Source organism: Pogona vitticeps, chromosome 5, assembly GCF_051106095.1.
Source record: "Pogona vitticeps strain Pit_001003342236 chromosome 5, PviZW2.1, whole genome shotgun sequence".
Classification (NCBI taxonomy): domain Eukaryota; kingdom Metazoa; phylum Chordata; class Lepidosauria; order Squamata; family Agamidae; genus Pogona; species Pogona vitticeps.
In genome coordinates, this window is record NC_135787.1 from 150,407,189 (window position 1) to 150,429,444 (window position 22,256).

The following is a 22,256-nucleotide window of genomic DNA, read 5'->3' on the forward strand; positions in this document are numbered from 1 at the left end:
TATCATCTTGGTGACAAAGGTCCACATAGTCAAACCTATGGTTTTTGCAGAAGTGAGAGCTGGACCATAAAGAAGGCTGACTGCTGAAGAATTGATGCTTTTGAACTGTGGTGCTTGAGGAGACTGTTGAGAATCCCCTGGACTGCAAGGAGATCAAACCTATCAGTTCTGAAGGAAATCAACCCTGAGTGCTCACTGGAAGGACAGATACTGAAGCTGAGGCACCAATACTTTGGCCATCTCATGAGAAGAGAAGACTCCCTGGAAAAGACCCTGATGTTGGGAAAGTGTGAAGGCAAGAGGGGAAGCGGAAGGTAAAGAGGATGAGATGGTTGGACAGTTTCATTGAAGCTACCAACATGAATTTGACCCAACTCCGGGAGGCAGTGGAGGACAGGAGGGCCTGGCGTGCTCTGGTCCATGGTGTCACCAAGAGTCCGACAGGACTTAACGACTAAACAAGAACCGACAAGTATCTGAGGGAAGTTCTCCACTGCAACAGATTAGCAGAAATGTAGCAGCCAGTCACAACTGGAGTAAGGCCACTGAAGCAGTGGGGATTTGGAGAGTCAATTCCTCCGTAACTTCCAGTTTCAAAGGGCTTACTCTAATTGCAACTTCTTAATGGATTTTAGCCACTACGTGCCTGGCAGTGTGTGTTAAAACAATAAATTAGAATTCCGGGCAGCAAGCGTTCCTCTTGCCCAACCCCAGCGGACACCAAGTCAGATTTGTCCATTTATCATACATTTTAGGTGTGACTTTGCTACAAATTAGTTTTAAGAGGCGCCTTGAAAGGAAACAGAACGCCTTGGTGCGTAGAAGGAAAGAACAAAGTTAATGAAGGCGGGGAGTAACGCAAAACACAAAAAGCCCTAAAGTTGGCAGGCGCCGTTATTTTAATACTCTCCCCCAACTCCACGAAGGCAAGGCAGTTCAGCCACCGTGGCTCAGAACCAAAGGCGGAAACGGGCGGGAAAGGGGGCCGACACCGCGTTTATGCAACTCTCAGCCTGCTGCTTGGTCTAAAAAACAAGAGGAGGGCCCCGGGCCCAAGGGCAAAGCCCGGACTGGAGCTTCCGGCGCAAACCAGTGAGTTGCGAAAGAACGGTAATCTACGAGCAAGGGCTTCACGTTTCAGGAATCCAGTTCGGCTCTTTCCGGTGACTTTGCCAAACTTGCGGGCTAGGGTTCTCCCGAGGGGGAGGCTTCGCGTCGGGGTCCCTCCCGCCGCCTCTTACTGCTGCTGCTGCTGCTGCTGCTGCTGCTCCGGCCGGGGCCAGCGAGGGAGAGAAGCGCGTCGCCGGCGCCATGAGCGAGCGAGCCCTGCTGCGCCAAGTTGCTTGTAGCGGCCGAGCCCGCTGGTGCTGGGCGGCGGGAGGGAGGCACGGCTCGGCTCGGGGCAAGGCGCTCCCTGGGGCGCGTCGCCGCCTCAGCGCCTGGGCGTGGAGTCCGCCGCGCCCCCGGTTCTGTCACTTAGCGAGCCCTTTCTCTTCACGAGCGTCCGCTTTTGGGGGCGACTATGAGGCGGTTTTCAGGGCGTCGGTGGAAGAGCCGGAGAAACTCTGGGCGGAAGCCGCTGGAGGCATCGCCTGGCACAAGCCCTGGGCTAAAACCATGGAGAGAAGAGGGCCCTTTAGCACCTCGTGGTGAGTGGCCGGAAAGGCTGCTGCTGCTGCTGCTGCGTGGGACACGCCACAACCGAGAGTGTGATAAAGAAGAGATTGTCCCACTTGCCATCGCTCGTAGTTCTGCACCTGATCTTGTGGCTGAGAGTACCATAGTTTAACTATATGTCTCCTTTCCCCTTGAGATTTCTCTCTCTTTTTGTCCTGAATCTCCCATCACCCTGGATTTACTAAGATCAGACATTCTGTATCAGGGCTGGGAAACCGGCGGCCCTCCAGATATTGTTGGATTCTAGTCTCTGTCAGCCTGGTCAGTGGGGAGAGATGACTCCAGCAATTCTTGCAAGGCCATGGGTTCATCACCCTGTTTGATGTGTTAGATGGGGGCTTTGCATGTTTTTGAACATCTTGCTTCACATACAGTTTTGACAGTTTTTTTTCTGCCTTTCAAATAAGAGTAAAAAATATTTGAACCAACTGAGTTTGCAGGAGTAAAAAAAAAAAATGCCATTAGAATAGCTAAGGGTGTGTATAGATCCATTTTCTATATTTTTCCTTTTTAAGCATGGTGCTAAACAAGAAATGTTCATGGTTGTACAAGACAGTCCTATGTGCAGTGCCATTGGAATGGAAGGAGTGTTTTAGTGTTTGGAATGGGACTTAGTGGAAGGATTGCAGGTGTCCCGGAAGCAACTTGAGACCTTTATGCTTTGAGTGTTTTAGTTTAAACAATTATTAGCACAAAGGGTTGTCCTCCATACTTTGGGTTCTAACTCACAAGCCCTAGCCACCATAGCCAAGGCGAGCAGTTTGCCTATCCCTGGGTTAAAAGTCATTGTTTCTTTCTGATGGTGGAGTATGATCTGCAGGGGTTTTTCTTTGGTGCATTGAGAGAAAACAATTCTGTAAGAATTATACAGTATCATATAAAATCTCTGCTGTATATTACTTCAGTTGTGTGTCTTATCACTATGATATTGGATGAACAAATCATCCAGTGCACTGGGGAATCAGTGCAACACAGCTTGCCACATAGCCAACAGTGAGAGAGCTCTAGTCCAAAAACATCTGGAACACCACTGTTGCTCACCGCTGATGTAAGCCGTGGTACCAATGAGGCACACATTCCATGCACATCAGATTCCTGAAAACTGCCTTCTTAGATGCACTCGTCTATCTCAGTTTCTAGAGATGTTGTAGCTGATAATAATAATAAAGTTAGGTTATCCCAAAGAGTTGACCTTACCAGTTGTGGTCAATGCTGAACCTGAACTAATACTCCACTTCTGCTGAAAATTTGTTCTTACTGAGACAACATAAGCCCTTCTTCATTATCATTATCTTTGTTCTTTGTATTCACAGAGACAGAGTACTCTTGCTGTTGTGGGAATGGTTGACGGTCAACATCTAATGTCTGTTGGCCATTTCATGTTTTATGCTTGTCCCTGTGCCTGCACATTTGACTCTTGGGTATGGAGAACGTGTTGTGTGAACTGGCCCTAAGATACTTATAAATGTTAAGAACTGGGAGGAGATCCTAGTATCAATGTTTTATTTTTGTGTAAATTCTGTATCATACTTGACTTGTGGTAGTGAAGTCTCTAAAGGTTTTTGATGGTGGTGCAGAACATTTGGTTGCTGAAGAAACTTATCTTTGTCTTCTTACTTCTGTGCTAGAAAAGAAAATTACCTAATTTTATCTTTACTCCCTTTTTTCTAGGTTTGTTGGGGGAGAGCTGAATATATGTTATAATGCTATAGATCGTCATGTTGAGAATGGACAAGGGGATCAGATTGCTATCATCCATGATAGTCCTGTAACTAATAGTAAAGCGTTTATAACTTACAAAGAAGTTCTTGAACAGGTGTGTTCACTGGTTTTTTTTACAAGCAAAATGTGTTAATGGAGTTGAACAAAATCTTTATAATCACAAATGGGTCATTCCACTAGTGCAAGTAAAGTAACACTACAGCAGAAGTGGACAATATGCATTCCTCTAGAAGCTATTGGACTACAACTCACAATGTTTCTCCTTATTTGCTAGTGTGAGCTACAGTCCAACAACATCTGGAGAATAGGACTTTGCACTAAAGGAAGTCCTCATTTAGAAATGGGCAGAAAAAGGGATTCCAACTATTATTATTTTTATTTTATTGCTTGCACAATTTTTACAGTGATATTTTTGACCTTTTGCTTCAGTGAATATATTCACATGAATTCTATGAGAATTATGCAAATATGTGGGTTGACTTGTCCAGGAGTGCAGTGTGGTTTGCTTCTGTGTGTGTTATGACTTCTACAACTGGAAAGTCCAATGGAATTCTGCTAGCACACTGTTTTCTCCAGTACATTGGATTTCAATGTGTGATGGCAAAATACAGAAAACAGCATGTGTTCACTTTGAATGCATGAAGTAAATACTCTCATACCATAGCGAAAGGAAGCAATATATCTTTAGCTTATTGTTTTATTTGTACAGTTGAGGTTGCATCTGGTTTAGATCACTTTCTGTATTTTGCTGCTAAACTTGTCCTAGCAATGAGCCTCACTTCTTTATGCTTTTCTCAGTACCTGATATCATAATTCTGATAGCTTAGTATTGTTGATTGTGAAAATGTACTGTAGCGCCTAGTCAATTTGCAACAATTAGCTGCAATAAATCATTCAATCCTTACTCGAACACCAGTAGAATTTGGCTATTACAATGTTTACAAAATTAAAGAACTATAGAGCTAAGAGGGTCCTGATGGATCACTGAGTCCAATCCCTGTTGAAACAGGAAATTTGATCTAGAGATCCCATAATCATCAGGAGATTATGTTTCATGGGAAATTGAAGATCGTTCAACCTTTATGGAATCCCCTTTCTTTTCTACAGCCCGGGACTGTTTCAGTGGAGATGGGCTTCTAGCTCTAGGTCAGGATCAAGAGATTCACAGAACTAGATTTGTGCACTCAAGGCTTTACACATAAATGTACAGAAAACCTGAGGTGCTTCCACATTATGCAGAGTGCTTTTGAAGGAAAAGCATTTTCAAAAGTAATATGTGACATTGGCATGGAGAGATATCATCTTCAGATGAAAAAAAACTAAAATATTTCAATGAGAATGCACAAGACTTTGGATGCATCTAAACAGTTATTTAAGTTCTGGTCTTGAATTCTAAAGATAAATCTGGTTATATGACTTACAGTTCCTGGGCAGTTAAATGCATCCCTTTCCTTTCAATAACATTATGCAGCTTTATTTGATTTTTCTCATGTGATAGCTCAATTTTGTTTTTTAAAAAGAGGCTGGAATTATAGACAGTAGCTGTGACTCTGGGAAGGACACAAATGGCTAGTGTAATATATTCATAATAGCATAGCTCGTATTGCATCCACCCTTCTTCTTAAAGCTGTTACTATACAGTTTAGATTTGACAACACAATTCTAAGTAAGCAATATAACTTGGCAGTCGTTTTGTTTTGTTGTTGAGCCAAAATGTGGTTTGCAGTAAGTATAATTTAGGGCCAAAAACGTAAGTTTAAGGTTCGACACATACAAGTAAGACATGGGTTAAAGCTGATTGTTGCTTTTTGTTGGCTGAAATCCAGTGGTATGTTCCAACCAAAGTAGATGCATTGAACGAGTGGAGCTTAGGTGAGTCAACTCCTCTTTAAATTCGATTGATCCACTGGGCCTACCATAGTTGTGACTCCATACTGGATTTCAGCCACAGTCTGTCAACTTAGCACCAAGTATGGTTACTTGAATGACACATGGTGTCAGGGCATAGTTTGCAAAAATCTGTGTAGAAGTTTGCAGGAGGATAGTTTCTAGGAAGAAAATGAAAGCCAAATGAAAAGAAGATCAAATATGATGTGCATTGACTCTAAGCTTGGGTTTGCAACAGCTGAGCAGGACTTTTAATGGATGGATATTTTGGTGGTTACTCGTTCATTGGGTTGCTGTAATTTGAAAAGAACTTGACAGCACAAAGCAATGACACCCTGTTACAGCCTAAAACAACAAGGATTTTCTGACCCCTGAATTGACAACTATCATTTGGCATGATTGTGGATCACATACCTAGAAAACCATGGTATGCAAACACTCTTCAGTTTACAGCTTCTGATTCTGGTTAGCAGACTAATAGCAAATTATGATTCTTCTCACTACAGACAAACTAATAATAAAGTTTCCTTAAATATTGTTCTGTGAATGAACTGTGTCAGTGTAAACAATACAGTTATATGTTGCACATTTCTTTTTGGCATTCATTCCCAGATTTACAAATAGTGCTAGTTGTGCTGTACATGCTCTTAGACTGTGTATCACATCCTTTGGGAGGGAGGCATATGCTTCGTAATGTTATATCTGAGGGCGTGGAGCCATAAAGCACACTACCTTCCACTCTGGATATTTTTAAAAATGAAGATTGTCAGCATGTAGCATTCTTTGCAGACATATACTAACACTGGAAAATTCGATTCCTGGAAGTTTTTTAAATTATTTTTTTGGTTTACCATTCCATTGCCATTTTGATGGTGCTTGAAATCTGATTTTTTATGAAGGCAGTCAGTGCTTGATAGAGGTCTGTTTTGACTTCTTTGTGAACTACTTGAGAATAGGTGTGAGAGAGTTTAATGCTGCTACAAAATGGTCATTATTAGTAATTTACAAACTATTAGTTATGTTCTGTACTGCTTCAGGTGCCATATTTCCAACAAAGAGTTAAGCACAAAAATCTTAAAATCCTTTATTGTTAGCTAATTTCTTCCGTCTTTACTGGTTATAGCAAATCTTTGCCTAACATGATAATAAGTAGGGTGGGAGAATATGTCTTAATTGTTTGTGATAAACGTTGATTAGTTTACAAAACTGCATTTTAGGTTACATTCAAATCTAAAATTCTGCTGACATTCATTAAATGTTTTCAGTTTAGCTATCTACGGCATTCTGAGTGTATATGTTTATGTATTTTTCATGACTAGGATTTTGAGGGAAAAGGTGTTATGTAACTGCAGACTACAACACTTTTAAAAGCAATATAGGGAAACATTTCACTTTTAATTACATTCTCTTTAAGAACTGTCAACCAACAAAGGATGTAAAGGTTAGCTGTCAGAGTGTGGTATTATGTCAGCTTCTCTAGGGGATGAAAATTCCCTGAACTGTTACAAGGAAATCAAGAAATCTTGCTGAATAACAGTATTTGACAGGTGTAATTTTAAAATACCAATTTTCTGTGTGGTTTCTGTGTGGGATTGTATCAGATTTGACTTTTCTTCTCTGTTCTTTTGTGTTGTTCCAATGCAAACCAAAGAAATGAACATGTGAGTAACAAAACAATTGCAACTGCAACATTTTTTTGAGAGAAGGGTTGCATTTTCTGACAGAATTGCAAGGGTGCCAATATTTCTGGCCATGACTGTATATATAAACACGTGTGTGTGTGTGTGTGTGTGTGTGTGTGTGTGTGTGTGTGTGTGTGTGTGTGTGTGTGTGTGTGTGTGAGAGAGAGAGAGAGAGAGAGAGAGAGAGAGAGAGAGAGAGAGAGAGAGAAAAGAACAGAATGTCATATTTTGGTATTGTTGATGTCATGTGATGTTCAGTGCCTGTAGTAAATATTATTTTTTGGCATATAAGCAGTTCTCATTGTTGCACAGTTTTGCACAGGCAGATGCAGGTTATCAGCATTACTTTGTCAGTGTATTTGAATACTCACAAGGACTAAAACTTGTTGAATTCTAGACCTAATTTGTATACTTTTGATATCAGAACTTAGTTTTGGCATTGCTGCCACAACCTCAGGTTTCCATTTCCAGTACATATTTTTGGCTTCAACCCCCCCCCCCGTTCCCTTCTGTATTCATGTACTAGCTGTGTTACAGAGATTCTGGTTCATTCTAAACCATATTTCTTAATATCCAAAATATAAAACTTTGGTTTTCTGCTGACTAGCAAACTGGGATATTGAGTCAGAATCTGATTTCTAGCAGCTCTGTCCTAAAACCAGTTTGAAAGAGGATAAGAGGTGTCAGAGGGCAGCCCATAATGGCCATTCACAGGTTGATAAGGCTATCTGTGCATGTCCTTTTAAAATGTTTTTTATTTTTTATAAAATTCCCCATGGTGTTCGTGTTGATACGTCAGTTAACATCTGTCAAACAGTCTCAACAAGAAGCTCTAGGTGGTCATTGAATTGGAAGAAAATGACTCGGTAACCCAGAGACACATTGGGGCATGCATCCTGGAATAAATACCACATGACCACAAAGCATGACAGGAACACATTGCCACAGGGGGGACATTTTGCTGGTGTGACCATGGCCTTAATTTAAAAATCACCTAAACACAACTTGGAACAATTCTAATGCTTTAGTTTGGCATTCAAAAGGAAATTAAAAAGTGCATACCTTCACAAGATATTGTAGCAAATTATTTGCATATTAAACCTCACTCAGACCTAATCTATATAGTTTACTTTAGAAATGTCACACTTCCTTCTCCAGTAGATTTCTCTGAGTAGACGTAATGGGAAATAGGAGAGAATGCCATGAAGCTAAGTAAACTGGGAAGCTCATGTGATTTTGGCTAGACCGGATCTGTTATATTTTGAAATTTCATAATATAATCTTACTTGAAGTAGATCTTGTAGTGTGGGTGTACATGTGTGTGCACACATGTCCATAAATGACATTATATATCTTTTTCCTTACTTGGTGAAACTATGGTGGTCTGTAAGACATAAGTTTGACTGGATAGTTCAGTAAGTTAGCCTTCTGGCAGCAGAACCATAGGCTGGAAGTTTGGATTCCTCAATATGTGTCCCAGAAGAGTCAGCCTGTGTAGCCTTGGGCAAGTGGCAGAGTCCCAGGGTGGAAGAAGGGAATGGTATCCCACTTCTGAGTACTGTATGCCTAGAAAAGCCTGGGAAGGAATAATAATAAGTCAGAATTAACTAGATTGCATGTAATTCTGTAGTAGTAGTAGTAGTAGTAGTAGTAGTAGTAGTAGTAGTAGTAGTAATAATAATAATAATAATAATAATAATAATAATAATAATAATAATAATAATAATAATAATAATAATAAAAATAAAAATAAAAGTCAGAATTAATTGCATGCAATTATGATTATCAAACATGTATCACATTTTCAAGTGTACCTTGTTAAACTTACTCATTTTATTTTTACTGTTTCTAAAAATATCCTTTACTAATAACTCTTTGATTAGGATTTATCTTTGGTCGTGGGTTGTTCTTGTAGAAATAAAAAAAATACAAACTCCTGTTCCTATTCATGGAGGCCCATTTTTGTTAATCTTTGGTACTCCAGTTAGCTGCATATTACCTACAACAAGTTGAAATAACATGTAAGAAGTTAGACTCTGTGTCAAATTCACAGCAATCCCAGTGCAAAGACCCAGCAGCCAGTGGAGGTCAATATAGTGGAAACTAACTTAAGATCCATTGATTTCAATGAGACTGCTCTTTGTATGACTCAGTATAGATTCAGCACATGGAATTAACATACTTACGTTTATTGGAGACATGTAATAATTCTTGTGAATCTGTTTTTCATTAAGTTGCCTTTTGAGAGTAATTGTCACTTTGTTCCTTTTACAAAGAGAGCAATAATTGATTCATGTTATGTGAGTGACTGCCAAATAATTCTCACCAATTCAGGTCTCCAAGTTAGCTGGTGTTATGGCAAGCCATGGCGTGAAGAAAGGGGACCGTGTTGTCATCTACATGCCCATGATTCCACAGACTATGTACACCATGCTGGCGTGTTCAAGGATAGGAGCTATCCATAGCCTCATTTTTGGTGGTTTCGCTTCAAAGGAACTCTCAAGTCGCATTGATCATGCCAAGGTAACATGTTCTGCTCATGTTTAGTGAGAAAGAAAAGGTGATCTTGTTGTGAAGGTTTGTATCTGACGCATCAGTTCATCCATTCTGCACTGTGTCCCATCCCATCAACTGCATGGAAACCTTTTTGAAAATGATAAGCTTTTGTAACTCAATTCTTCTCTCTCTCATTATCAATGTGCAGGAAATGGACTAATGTAACTGGGCAACGAGGCAAGCTAATTGATGTTTTTGAAAAATCATGTATTGTAGATTTATCAGGTTTTGTAGATATATTTGAGGAACATGCTGCCTTCAACTGTTCTGGCTATCTCTCTAGTTGTTGAATGCATGTCTCCTCGGTATATAGCGATAGTCTGCCCAGTGTTTGAAACTGGACTCCTAGTGCTGCTTTGTTAGGTGTATTTACATTTATGTAGCCTTTGGGATGAGTTTATTTATGTTGGGTGCTTGTGTTCTCAAATTTGTTGCATATTTTTGTATAGCTGTAGGTAGCAATTAGTTGCAAGGCTTTAATCAATACATCTTGTTTTTACATGCATGTATGTATCCTTTTGTTATTATCAATTATACATTCTTTTTCATTCTTTTGTTGAAGACCTCCTTAAGCACCACTGTTAATCTGCTTTTGCATTAGAATGCCTTCAAATTCTTAATTATTGCTTTCCTATTACTGTCTTCAAGAAGTATTGGTGTAAATATAGAAATGAGAGGAAATGAACTTCCCTTTAGATACAGATAATTCTCTCAAGTATCAGTTCCAGAATAAAGTTAAACTTCGTTGCATTGGATTCTTCACACTAGTTTTATAGTATCTTTCTTTTTCAATTCAAGATTCTCTGTTCAAATTCCATAGTCAGAAGCTCTTTTAAAAGACAAGTACACAGCCGGTCTTATCTAATGAAAATAATTATTTCCACATTTTGCTTCAGAATAGTGTGTGCAATATATTAGTACTATAGTTTGCCTTGAATTTTAATTAGCTTGTGGGGAATACTTCATAAACCTGTCACGGATAATTGTTAGTCTTGCCGGTTAGGGGAATTCAAAAAGATATTACAAGGCAGGCTGTGATAAAAGATGCAGAACTGAACTATGGCCCAATTCTTCTTGCTTGGCGCACTGAATTGCACTGGAGTAGGCCCATTAAATCAATGAGTACTTGGTGTGTCACCTCCTTTGTAAGTTCCATTTGTTCAAATGAGCCTACTCTAACTGCAGCTTACTTTGTCTGATAGCTAGCTTTATGTGACAGCAATTAAGAAGTGCATTTCTTGAGCTGTTTAATTTGTTTTAGTGTAAAAAAATCTTTTATAACAGCCATCTGATGGTGACACTATAATTTTGACAATAACATTTCACTAGTTGTAGCTAATTAATCCTTATAAGTTATAATTTGCAAGTTCCCTTTCCTGTATAATCCTCTTGTAATGTAACAGTTCTTGATCTTCAAATGGAAAGATCTTTGGAATTATCAGAATTTGTCAGTGTATTTTTTAAAAGATAATACAGATATTTCTGGGACCTGGAATTCATTCTAACGCTATATGTGTTCTCATTAAATGATGGCATATCTTAATATGGCTGCCTTGGGAAGTGTGCCATGGAAGATGTTTTACAGCTTGGAAAGCTCAAAGTGGCATTTTATAAAATGAGCAAAATCTTGGTTGGTTTAGGTACTGAAAATACTGTGGTCATTACACATTTCAAAGCAGGGATAGGCACCATATTGCCATTCCCATGTGGCTGGACAGCAGTTTCCATCTTTACTAGTGATGAGTGGAGCTATAGTCCAACAAGATTTAGAGGGTATATCCCAGATGTAAACAGATGCCATTAGCATTTAATTGAAGTGTTCCTCCAGTCCCTTCAGTTTAAGGAGGTGCTTTTTTATTTTTTAAAAAAAGTCACCCAAGAATCATATAAACCACCCTTCTCTTACTAGGAAAGAAATATGTATTTTGCTTTTGCAAAAAATGTAACATTTCTGGGAATGTTGAAGCTACAGGGGGAAAATCTGAAGTAGGGGCAGAAGCAGAAATTCTGGAATAATTTGAAATATAGACTACATTTATTTTAATATAAAATTTAAACCTGGTTTTCTGCTTTAGTAACATAAAAGTATTTTATTCATTACATTATTTGCATATAAACTTGTATCTGGCATATTTGTGAAATTTCAAAATATAAAAGCCTTGGTCTTATACAAGCAATATTGGGAGTATACCATCGAGAGAGCTGTAAATTGCTGTTCCCTATGTAATCTAAGCACCTGTATCATTCTTTCTGCCATCTGAGAAAAAGGAAGAAAAACAAGTTTGTTTGTACTGTTGCCATCTCCATTGAACAAAGACAACCAGCTCTGCTGTATGTTCTTTCATGAAGATGGCAAGGTTGCTAGGTGCAGAAGAGCATATTTGATCTGAACACTGTATATCTCTACAGTATGCATATAAATTATTCTTCCCTGGTTCTCTAGACTATCTTACACATAAATATTTATACCACAGAGTTTCTGACATTTTGTTTGAGTAAATCTTTATTTTTAAAAAAACATTTTGAGATTCAGGCCATGCCATAGGGCGAAGACAGTTCTGGTCTCCCGGCTCATAAACCTGTTAAGGGAGATCAACCAGGAGGAGGAGGGACTGTAACTCTGTTGGCCCTTCTGGATCTCTCAAGTGCCTTTGATACTGTTGACCATGGTATTATTCTGGACTGGCTAGTGAGATTGGGGATTGAGGGGCTAGTGTTATGCTGGCTTTTGGTCCTTCCTTGTGGGCCATCTCTGGATGATACAGCTTGGGGAAGCTGTTCCAACCCTCTACAGCAGGGGTTTCAAACATGTGGCCCGGGGGCCATTTGTGGCCCCCCAGATGATAGTTTGTGACCCTCACCTTGCCTGCCCCCCAAAGCGCCCACACATCCTCTGCTGTCAAGAGTAAAAAAAAGCCTTGCCTCGCTTGCCGGCTCTCTCCCAGCTTGCACCCTCCATCCAGAACTGCAGCCTGCCAGCCAGCCCACCTGTTTGTCAGCTAAGGAAACTCCTGGGCGGCTTCCTCGGGCTCTTGTTCCGCTTGGGGGAAAATCTGATGCAGCCCAGCCTCACCCAGACTCTGTCTCTAGCGGGCCCCAGGTAAATTGAGTTTAAAACCCCTGCTCTACAGTGTGGAGTCCTGTGGAGGAGAATCATCTCAATGTTGCTTAACATCTGTATGAGACCTTTGGGGGAGGTTATCTGGAGATCTGGAGTGCATTATCAGCTGATGACACACAGCTCTATCTCTCTTTTTCCTCTTCAGCAGGGGAAGCTATGCAGGCCCTAGAGTGCTGCCAGTCCTCCGTTATGAACAGGATGAGGGTGAACAGGCTGAGGTTGAATCCTAGCAAGATAGAGAGATTGTTAGGAGGGGACCCTCATCATCTGGTGGGCCTTCAGCCTGCTCTAGATGGGGTTACACTCCCCCTGAAGGATCAGGTTTGTAATTTGGGTGTGTTTCTGGACCAGGCTCTATCAATGGAGAAACAGATCTCGTTCGTGGCCAGGTCTGCATTTTTTTCACTTTAGGCAGATCTCACACATCTAGCCCTAACTGGACAGGAAGTCCCTGATAATACTAGTTCACACATTGGTAATCTCATTGATTTACAATTTCAGTGCTCTCTAGTTGGGGCTGTACAGAAGCTGCAGCAGATACAAAGTGCTGTGGCCAGGCTAATCTTGGGGATTTTGAGATATGATCATATTTCTCATAATCCAGTTCTGACTTCCATGCATTGGCTGCCAATTTGCTTCCATGCGAGATTCAAGGTACTAATATTGATGTATATAAACCATCCCTGAATGGTTTGGGACCTCACTACCTATCAGAACACCTCTCTGTGAGATCAGCTACCCATGCCACTTGCACATCTCAGGTTCTGATTCCCCTTGGCCCCTCTCTCCTTTACACCTTGAAAGTACCTCTAGTGCATGAAGTTGATAGTGGAAGGAATCCCCTGGGCAGAAGAAAAATATTTCTCATTTTCCATATGAATTGCTTTTTTCTTGGTTTGTGGGATGGAGGATATGAAATATTTGGGGATCAGACCCATTTGCGCTTATGTACATGATTATTGTTCATTTAGGATCCTAGTATCAAAGTAATCTGTGAAACAGTCAAAGATCTATTATGTTGAATGTTTCAAAAATAACATTTTAATTTGCAAATTTTTAAAATTTCTTTTAGCCAAAACTGATCGTAACATCAACATTTGGAATAGAACCTGGAAGAAAAGTGGAATATGTACCACTTCTTGAAAAAGCACTGGAAATGATAAATCATCAACCTGAGAAAATTCTGATTTATAGTCGCCCAAATATGGTAATGTTAACAGCAAATAATCTGGGAGACATTTTTGTACCATTATCTTTCCATTTATAATTGTTCCATGGATGTTTTCAGTGGAATATTTCATGCAACATAAATGCCATTGCCCTATCCCTGTGGTGAAATTCTTCTTGTTTTTTTTTTAAAGCATAAAGTTCTGTATATTTCAACATAACTGATGACATTCCTGTGGTTGAGGGAATAGTATATTTGATGTCTCTGTAAGAAAGGCCTGATTAATTGTTGAGTTTTTCTTTTTTCTTTTTGCTAAATGCAATTCAAATGTTGCTGTTCTCTGTCTCTCGGTATGCAGGATCCTGCCCTGCTTAAACCAGGACGTGACCTGGATTGGGATGAAGAAATGGCGAAAGCAAAGCCTTGTGACTGTGTCCCTGTCCTTTCAGATCATCCACTTTATATTCTTTACACATCAGGGACAACTGGCACACCCAAGGTTGGCTCTGTCTTTTAGTATGAGTATCTCTGACCAAATTATGTTCTAGTCCATGTGAAGGAATATTTTATTAAGAGGCTGAAAATGTTTTCACAGCTTTCTGATCATAAAGATTGTTACTGAAGATTATTTTAGTATTATTTCATTACTCAGTGTTACTTTTAATATTTGAAATACCTTGTCAGTGAATATCTGATTTGGATTTTCTTTCTTGTCTCCGTGGAACTGTTCCTAGTGCACACAGTAGACACGGAAGGTTCCAAGTCTTCTGTGCTTGCAGGGGCATAGGAAGAGGATGAAAGAGAGCAAAGTGGGATCAAAGCAATCTCCCAGCCCCACTGCCTTTGCAAAGACAGCAGGGGTGGGGGATTGCTTGGGTCCCCCTTTGCTCCTCTTCCTGTGCCCCAGCAGGGATAGGAAGAGGAGCATAGCCTGATCTAAGCGATCCCACAGCTCTGCTGCCTTTGCAAAAGCAGAGGGGCTGGAGGGATCGCTTTGATCCCTTGCCCTTCTCTTCCTATGCTTATAATGAGAGATCGTGAGCGTTTTTCCAGTTCCTAGTGATCTCAGATCTTGTGGTGTCTATAAGATTTGCAACAAATTCTTTATTTTCAAGTTTCTGATTTCCCCCATAAATAATGAAAATAGCAATAATGTTTCATTCATATTTATTTTTTTGATTGGTCATTGTCTCTTATCTATGTAATTACCTCATGCCAGAATGTACACAGAAGTGAAGCTGTGTTTTTATGGCTCCTTAAGAGTTGGTACAAGATATGTTAATTGCTTCTGAAAGTTAAATTTTGGAAATAATAATTTTCCTAATGGGTGAAAATTCCAGTATATATTTATTTACAAATGATGTTAATTTGAAGTTATTTCTCACATAGGGTGTTGTTAGACCAACAGGTGGCTATGCAGTTATGCTAAACTGGACCATGTCAGCTATATATGGCCTTCAATCTAAGGAGGTAATTTATTTTGTTTGTTTATATTCTAGTTTGCAATTATAGGGGGAAAAACATATTAATACCTTTTTGGTTTTTTGTTTCCAGGTCTGGTGGGCAGCATCAGATTTAGGCTGGGTGGTTGGCCATTCCTATATTTGTTATGGTCCTCTCCTCCATGGGAATACAACCATTTTATATGAGGTGACTACTTATTTTTAATGTTGCTTGTTTATTTATTCGTGTATTTGTCAGCTAAATAAGCTCTCGCAACAATTTAAAAATAACAATTATTTTTACTCTTCAGCAAGCCAGTATAGAATTATAAGAGATGTTGTCAACATGAGTAACTTCTACAAATTCTGAGCAGCCTCATGATAGCTTGGCACAGACCTGATATAAGTTGCTTCCCACTGTGTGGATAATGTTTCATGAGCTGCTGCCTCTGAGTTTAAGCAAACCTCAGTTTTCCAGTTTGTTAGAGTCTGAGGAACTGTGATTTGTTTAAAGTTTAGCTAGTGAGAAAAAGCAGGATCAAGTGGTGGTGTCTGATATTGGTTTCCATTTTGTGTTTCCTTAAAGTTAAAACAGCAGTGGGTACCTTGCACAACTCTAGATGTTGCTGGACTTCAACTTTGTTAGTCCTAGCCAGCATAAAAATGGTAAATGATGACAGAATGTGCAATCAAGCAACAGATAGAGGCCCACAGTTAACCTTAAAATATTTGTATCCTGCTTTTCTACAATGTGAGCAAAGCAGCTAACAATATGGGTTTGCTAGAAGTACCATTACTCTTGCTTGGTGAATCTCACTGTTTAAATGTTTATCAAAGGCGGGGCTCTCTGCTGTTGGATTCAGTCATCAGACCCATTTCACATTTCGCAATAGATATCTCCCCTCTTTTTTATTTTTATTTTCCTTTACCGTCTTTTGGGGAGGTAGTCTTGTACTCAGTGGACCTCTGGAGGACCTCTATGTGGAAAGAACCCCATTCTTCACAAAGTATTGACACTGTGCTAAATGTTATTGTAGAGAAAAGTTAAAAACAAATTGCATTCAACAATTATGTGAAAGGGTGGAAGTTTTCTCAGAAATTTATCTGAGTGCAAGGATATGGGGCTTCAGTATTACAGTACTGCTTTAATGAGGGCTTCAAGAGATATATTTTTTCATGTCCTTTATTGTGCAGTTCAGGTGCTATTCTGTACTTTACAGTTCCCTTAGGGAACTTAACCTCATGACTTCTCCCCTTTGGACTTTCCCATGCTGCTGCCTGATAGGTGAGTTTTTTGTCTTGTGGTTATAAAGACCCTTCTGTCTCTATGCTTCTTTTAAACAATAAAGACAGCAAGAAGATGTTTCAATCTGGCAGTGGCAGTGAAGAACTCCAAGGGAAGAAGTAATGGCATTAAATCCTCTGGAGACTTCTTAGGAAGCTCAAACAATGAAAGAGGCCGTAGAGCCCAGGAAATGGCATACATGCTGTACACTATGGACTTGCCAAAATGGTGAGTCATCCCCATCTCTAGTGAAGACACATGCCATGCTTTGTTACAGAAAAGTGTGGCTGGGGAAGTAGGTTGATGGGGATGGATTGCCCCTGGGGCTACGTTGGTGGGCAAGAGAATGTCACTGGAATCCCCACCTCTTATCTGCGATCATCTAGCCTTATTCCTTCACACCTGTCATTTCCTCTTTCGCTACACCATCTTCCATCTCAGTTGGAGGTAGTAGAGGCTTTCATCCCCCCTCTCCCAAATGTGCTTGGTCTCAATGGGGAGTAAGCTTGCAAGTGGAAATCCTGCTGCTTTCTCTGATATGAGACTAGAGGCATTTGTGATATTTCTCCTCTTTTTGGGAGTGGGACTGTGGCTGGAGGTATTGTTTTCATGTCTCACTCATATTTTTCATGAGGACTGTTCCTCACTGCTTTGCATTCCCCATGTAGCATGCAAGAAGGTGCTATTTCCAGTCTCAGACTGAAGAAAGCAGCAGAATTTGATTACAGGCCCTTCATCTCAGTAGGGAACACAAGCAGGGTGCAGAAAAGTTGCTGTTTGCTCTGATATCAAAGATAAGAGCAGAATTTCCATGCATGAAGCTCACCTTCCCAGGTGCTTGGGGATGAGGACTGGACCTTTTGGGAGGGGGAATCCCAGGACTCCTTATCTATACTATTTACTCACCAAAAATAGGCAATCTATACTATTTGCTGGACAAATTAGGCAAAAGCTAGGGCTTTCCTTCCCCTGGAGTTTTGTATGTGCCAATTCTCTACAGTGAACATATCTGTGGATGTGTTCTAAAAAGTAAGTAGCAGGCTTGAATCCTTTGCTGCTCCTTATAGTTGCATGACTGCTGAGCCAAACTGCTGCCTTTCCAGATTGGCAACCATTTTGAGAATGATTGCATGGTCTGGCCATTTTTAGTTAATTTTTTTCAAGGAGTGGGAAAATCAGAGGGCGAAACTTGCTGCTGGAAGCTGCCAAGAAAAGCCCTGCACCTGAACTCTCACCTGTTCTCAAAGGGGGCCCATTTATTCCTATCCCCAAATTCACACCAAATATTTGTGTAGAAAATATCCAACTTATTTTTTGTTAAGAAGGCTGCTCTTGATTTCTAAGCCAGTTTTAGTATAAGCTTTGAGAATGCTGGCCTGTAGGGTCTCTTTGTGTGGTTGTCTCTTCCTATAGCATGGCTATTGAACAAATTTCCAAGCTCCCATATACAGAAATACAGAACTATATATGAAGAAAATATAGCTGTTTGCATGTAACGAAACACATTGTGGCCTTTATATTTCTAGTTATCTGTTAAATACCCTAGAAGTTTGTGGTCAGAGCAGTGGCTGCATGAGCAGGATCTTCAACCCCTATGTGGACCTGACAAAGGGAAAACAATACTGCTAATCCTGCAGAACTAGGATGATTGTTCCAAAGAACAACAGTTACAGCAAGGAACTGTGTTTTTCTAGTTGCATCTGGGCAGTCTTACTTTTCTGTCTCCTTATGGCACTGTGAGATGGAGGAAATTATAGCTTGTTAAGGAGCAGATATTTTATGACAGCAAAACCCAGTGGCCAGACCTTTTGCTCTTCTATTAATTGCTTGTTGTCTTGCTGTATTTTAGAAGGAACATAATGATATTTTGCAGGGGGTGGGGGATATTCTCACACACCAGAACAGCAGGAAAGCCGGCTTGCCTGCTTTGAAGAATGGATTCTTTGGAGCAAGATATGCTAAGTAACTGATAGCTCTGTGGTGTTTGCATTTGAGAAGCGGAACAGATTCCCCTCAAAACTATTTATACAGCCACTTATTTGGGAGAGGGTTGATTTGCAGCATTCCATTGTGGAGTAAGCATAGAAAGAAGAATTGAAATCCTGTCTGGGAGCCTATGTTTACTTGACATTACTCTCGGTATCAGGGCTAACATTGATTTGGATAATTTCAATCAGGTTGATAGCTGATTTCTATGCAGCAGATTTTTCCTTAGTTAGAATTTTTTAGCTAGCACTTCAGAGATTTGGATTCGAACCCTGACCCAGTGGTGAATTGCTGGGTGTCTTTGAGCCAGTCATTTGTCTCTCAACCTCTCCTACCTTATAGGACTTTTGTGAGGGATAAAATCTGGGGGTCACTGCAGACTGTGAAACTGCTTAGGTATAACGGATCACATATTAAAAAGTGGTGCTGACAAAAAGAATGTAAATTCTTAGTCTCACATTATATCTGTATTTCAAGTGCTCTGTAAGATAAGATCAGGGCATTAACAATACAACAGATAATTACTTCACATTTGTAAGAACACATTTTGCCCTTTGCTTGATCATTGTGCTGAGTTGATACTGTTACTGCATTCAGGGCTTGAACTATGAAAGAGTTATGAAACAGTTTTTAACTAATTACAGTTTTAAAACAAATGTCTTCATAGGGGAAACCCGTGGGAACTCCAGATGCTGGTGCTTATTTCCGTGTGCTAGCGGAGCATGGGGTGGTTGCCTTATTTACCGCACCAACTGCAATTAGAGCAATCCGTCAACAGGACCCTGAGGCAGCCTTGGGGAAACAGTACAGTCTGACAAGGTGAGTTGAGGTTACCCCAGAATCTATTTAAAATTTGCTGTTAGAAGTAAGTCTGAAATATCTGTAGTGCCTTATGTTCAGCCAATTATGCAAATACTGTGACCAATAATACTGCATAAGACGTGCATATTATTGCTTGACTAGGTCAGTGTAATAGATACTTCATCATTTTGCCAACTGCGTCAGGCCCATTTATTCTCTCCTTTCTTCATAAGCACCATTGGATATTTGGAGGCATCATAGAATGATCATGCTTCCCACTGTACTACTGGAGTCTCTTTCACACATGGGTGAAGAGCAAGGTTCCCTCTAAGCTGTTTGTCTGCACGTGTGTGTGCCTATGCCTCCCTGTGCACAGCTGTGTTCCTCCTCCATGCAGTGATTGTGTTCAGTTCTGATGGAACCCTGCCCATGGGGGGGTGGGGGTGGAGACACATGCGCACACAGGGGCAAAGTCACACAAGAGAGGTGGAGCCCTGAAAGTTAGAGTCATGCTGTGGTCAAACACATTGTTCCTAGTACTTGTGAGGTGCAACCCATCACTGGCCAGCAGTCCATCTTCAAGGAAGCATAGCCCATGCTATTACCATTTCTAGGTGAAGAATTCTTGATTCATAATTTGCAAAAGTAGTTGAGTTGTTAGCAGAGCAACAGCAACAGTCACAACCACAATGACAACTACTGCCACAGCTTGGTTTCTTTTAAAGAATAAAGCTGTAATCCTGTATACATATTTGCTTGGGAGTCAGTCCTGCTGAACTCAGTGTGGTTTACTTTAGATTAAGTAAGCACAGGATTGCCCCGTAGAATAGCTATTCTTGCACTTGTGCTTTTAGGTGATAATGAAATAGGAGGTTGAACTGTAATACATGGACCAGAAATCTATCAGATAACGTGTAACATGATGTTCTAGTGACTTTTTTCGGTTATGACTATATGTTTTACAGTACTGTTAGCACAGCAAAGATCCCATGTCATCAAATAAAATGTAATTTGAATGAATTAAATGAGGACTTTGGATCTGTTACAACTGATTTAACTGTTTTGTAGTTTATATTAAAGATTTTGCAACATCTCTGGTTGTTGAAATAGGAAAAATAAGAAGAATTTTGTATAGCTTCCAAAAGACAGATGGAATCGTTCTGTTTGACACAGACAAGGATGTGCTGGTAAAATGCCATAGTAAAGGAGAGCAATTGGCTTCTGTAGGTGGTGAAAGTGGGCAGGAGCAGTGTGCTTTTCTTCCACTTGAATTAAACTAAACTTAGCAGGCTGTGCAATCCACAAAAGCTAGAATAGCAGCATATGGGCACACCGTTAATCACATTAAACCTGGTATGTTCTAGTCTGCAAGACAAGCATATATTTCATGGGTGCTCCCCTAACTAATTCATTGATGACTCTTAAGTTGCAGACCTAACTTCTGGCCTTGTCTGTTTTCTTCAGCCACTTTATGTGACAGATTTTCCTACGTGTCATCTGGTTTGCCCATTAACTCAGTTCTCTTTATGGCTTGCAACTGCCCTCTGCCATTTACAAAGCACTCCCTCACACATTTTCCACACTTTTATCTGTTGCTGGCCCAGTTCTGATTATTGAACTCCCAGGATTTGATGTGGCTTTTTAAAGCAAGCATCCAGCATGTCTGCTCTTGTCTCCCCCCTGAGCAGGTAGAAGTGAACAACTGCCTTAGGAGATCTTGTGTTTTAACTGAAAATTGTATCTCACTGCTGCTCTGACAGAGAGTACCCACTTGGTAATAGATTCCTCTCATCTCTTCCAGGAATGGCAGCACAGGGATGTGTTAGTCTTTCCAAGGGGCAAGTGTAACATCCCTTGTTGCATTTACAGACTAGAAGGAGTATATTCTAGTTCACAATGGCTTATGCTTGTATATCTATTAGTCATCAAGGATGTTCAACCTTTAGTGAAAACAGTGTACTGTTTCAATCAGAAATTGCAGGAAAATATACAACAAATAAGGACTATTTGTTCCTTTTTCCCAACAGAATAACAGGGCTACTCATCTAGAATAAACTTTATAAGATGCATGGGAAATATATGAGCCTCAAGATGCTGTTGGACTGCTGCTCCCATCAACCATCCCATTAGCTAGATATTTAGGCTAGGATTAATTAGAATTCCAGTCTACCAACATCTGAAGGGTGACAGATTCGTCATGTCTCCTTAGAAATTAAGGAACAGTGCAGCTAAAGTTCTCTCACCACAATTCTCTTAATAAACAGTGGCTGAAATCCAGCACTAAGTTGCAACTATGGGAATTTGGTGAGTCATCTCCTCTTCCATTGATTCAGTGGCACTACTCTAGTTGCAGCTTACTGCTAGATTTCAGCCACAGGGAGTGGTTGTTTCTCAACAATGGGCAAAGGATGCAAGAACCTTTCTGGGGAATATAGAATAAACTCCGTAGTGTTTATGAGCAAGCATACAACAGTGACAATTTTTGTGTAGTTCCCTTTGTTGGGAATTAATGCTGAAAATAATCCTATTTAATGTAGGTTCCGAACACTGTTTGTCGCTGGTGAAAGGTGTGATGTGGATACATTGGAATGGTGCAAAAAAATCTTCAAGGTACCAGTGTTGGATCATTGGTGGCAAACTGGTAAGTTCTGTGCAATTTCCTGATTGAAGTTTGTACTTCAAGCCACCTAATGTACAGGAGTTCTCCATACATAATTTCTCTATACACAAGTGGATAGTTGAAATGTGTTTCTTGCTTGGAAAAAGATGACATGGTTATGGTTTTAACTCATTATCTTACTGCTTTTGTTTGTTTGTTTGTGTTTGTTTTTTGCTTCCTTTCTTAAACTTGTACATTCTATTCTCACAGAATTGGGCTGTTTTGTTTATTTAGGTGTTTGGAATTACCCAGCTAATATTCTACTGGAGA

At 40.1% G+C, this 22,256-nt stretch overlaps 1 protein-coding gene across 3 annotated transcripts in view; it reads left to right on the forward strand.

The window, feature by feature from the left end:
* Window positions 1–1,053: 1,053 nt before the first annotated feature.
* The window catches only part of ACSS3 (acyl-CoA synthetase short chain family member 3), a 69,770-nt gene continuing 48,567 nt past the window's right edge, over window positions 1,054–22,256 (forward strand). The window contains exons 1-9 of one of the 3 annotated variants that reach the window (XM_073000317.2): window positions 1,054–1,110; window positions 3,349–3,493; window positions 9,303–9,491; window positions 13,718–13,852; window positions 14,172–14,312; window positions 15,203–15,283; window positions 15,368–15,463; window positions 19,194–19,345; window positions 21,865–21,968. In XM_073000317.2, the coding sequence (XP_072856418.2) occupies window positions 9,324–9,491; window positions 13,718–13,852; window positions 14,172–14,312; window positions 15,203–15,283; window positions 15,368–15,463; window positions 19,194–19,345; window positions 21,865–21,968 (877 nt within the window). In that variant the 5' untranslated portion in view covers window positions 1,054–1,110; window positions 3,349–3,493; window positions 9,303–9,323. Of the gene's footprint in view, window positions 1,111–1,232; window positions 1,650–3,348; window positions 3,494–9,302; window positions 9,492–13,717; window positions 13,853–14,171; window positions 14,313–15,202; window positions 15,284–15,367; window positions 15,464–19,193; window positions 19,346–21,864; window positions 21,969–22,256 lie in introns of those variants that run through there. The other 2 variants (XM_073000316.2, XM_078376973.1) reach the window with 2 other exon arrangements.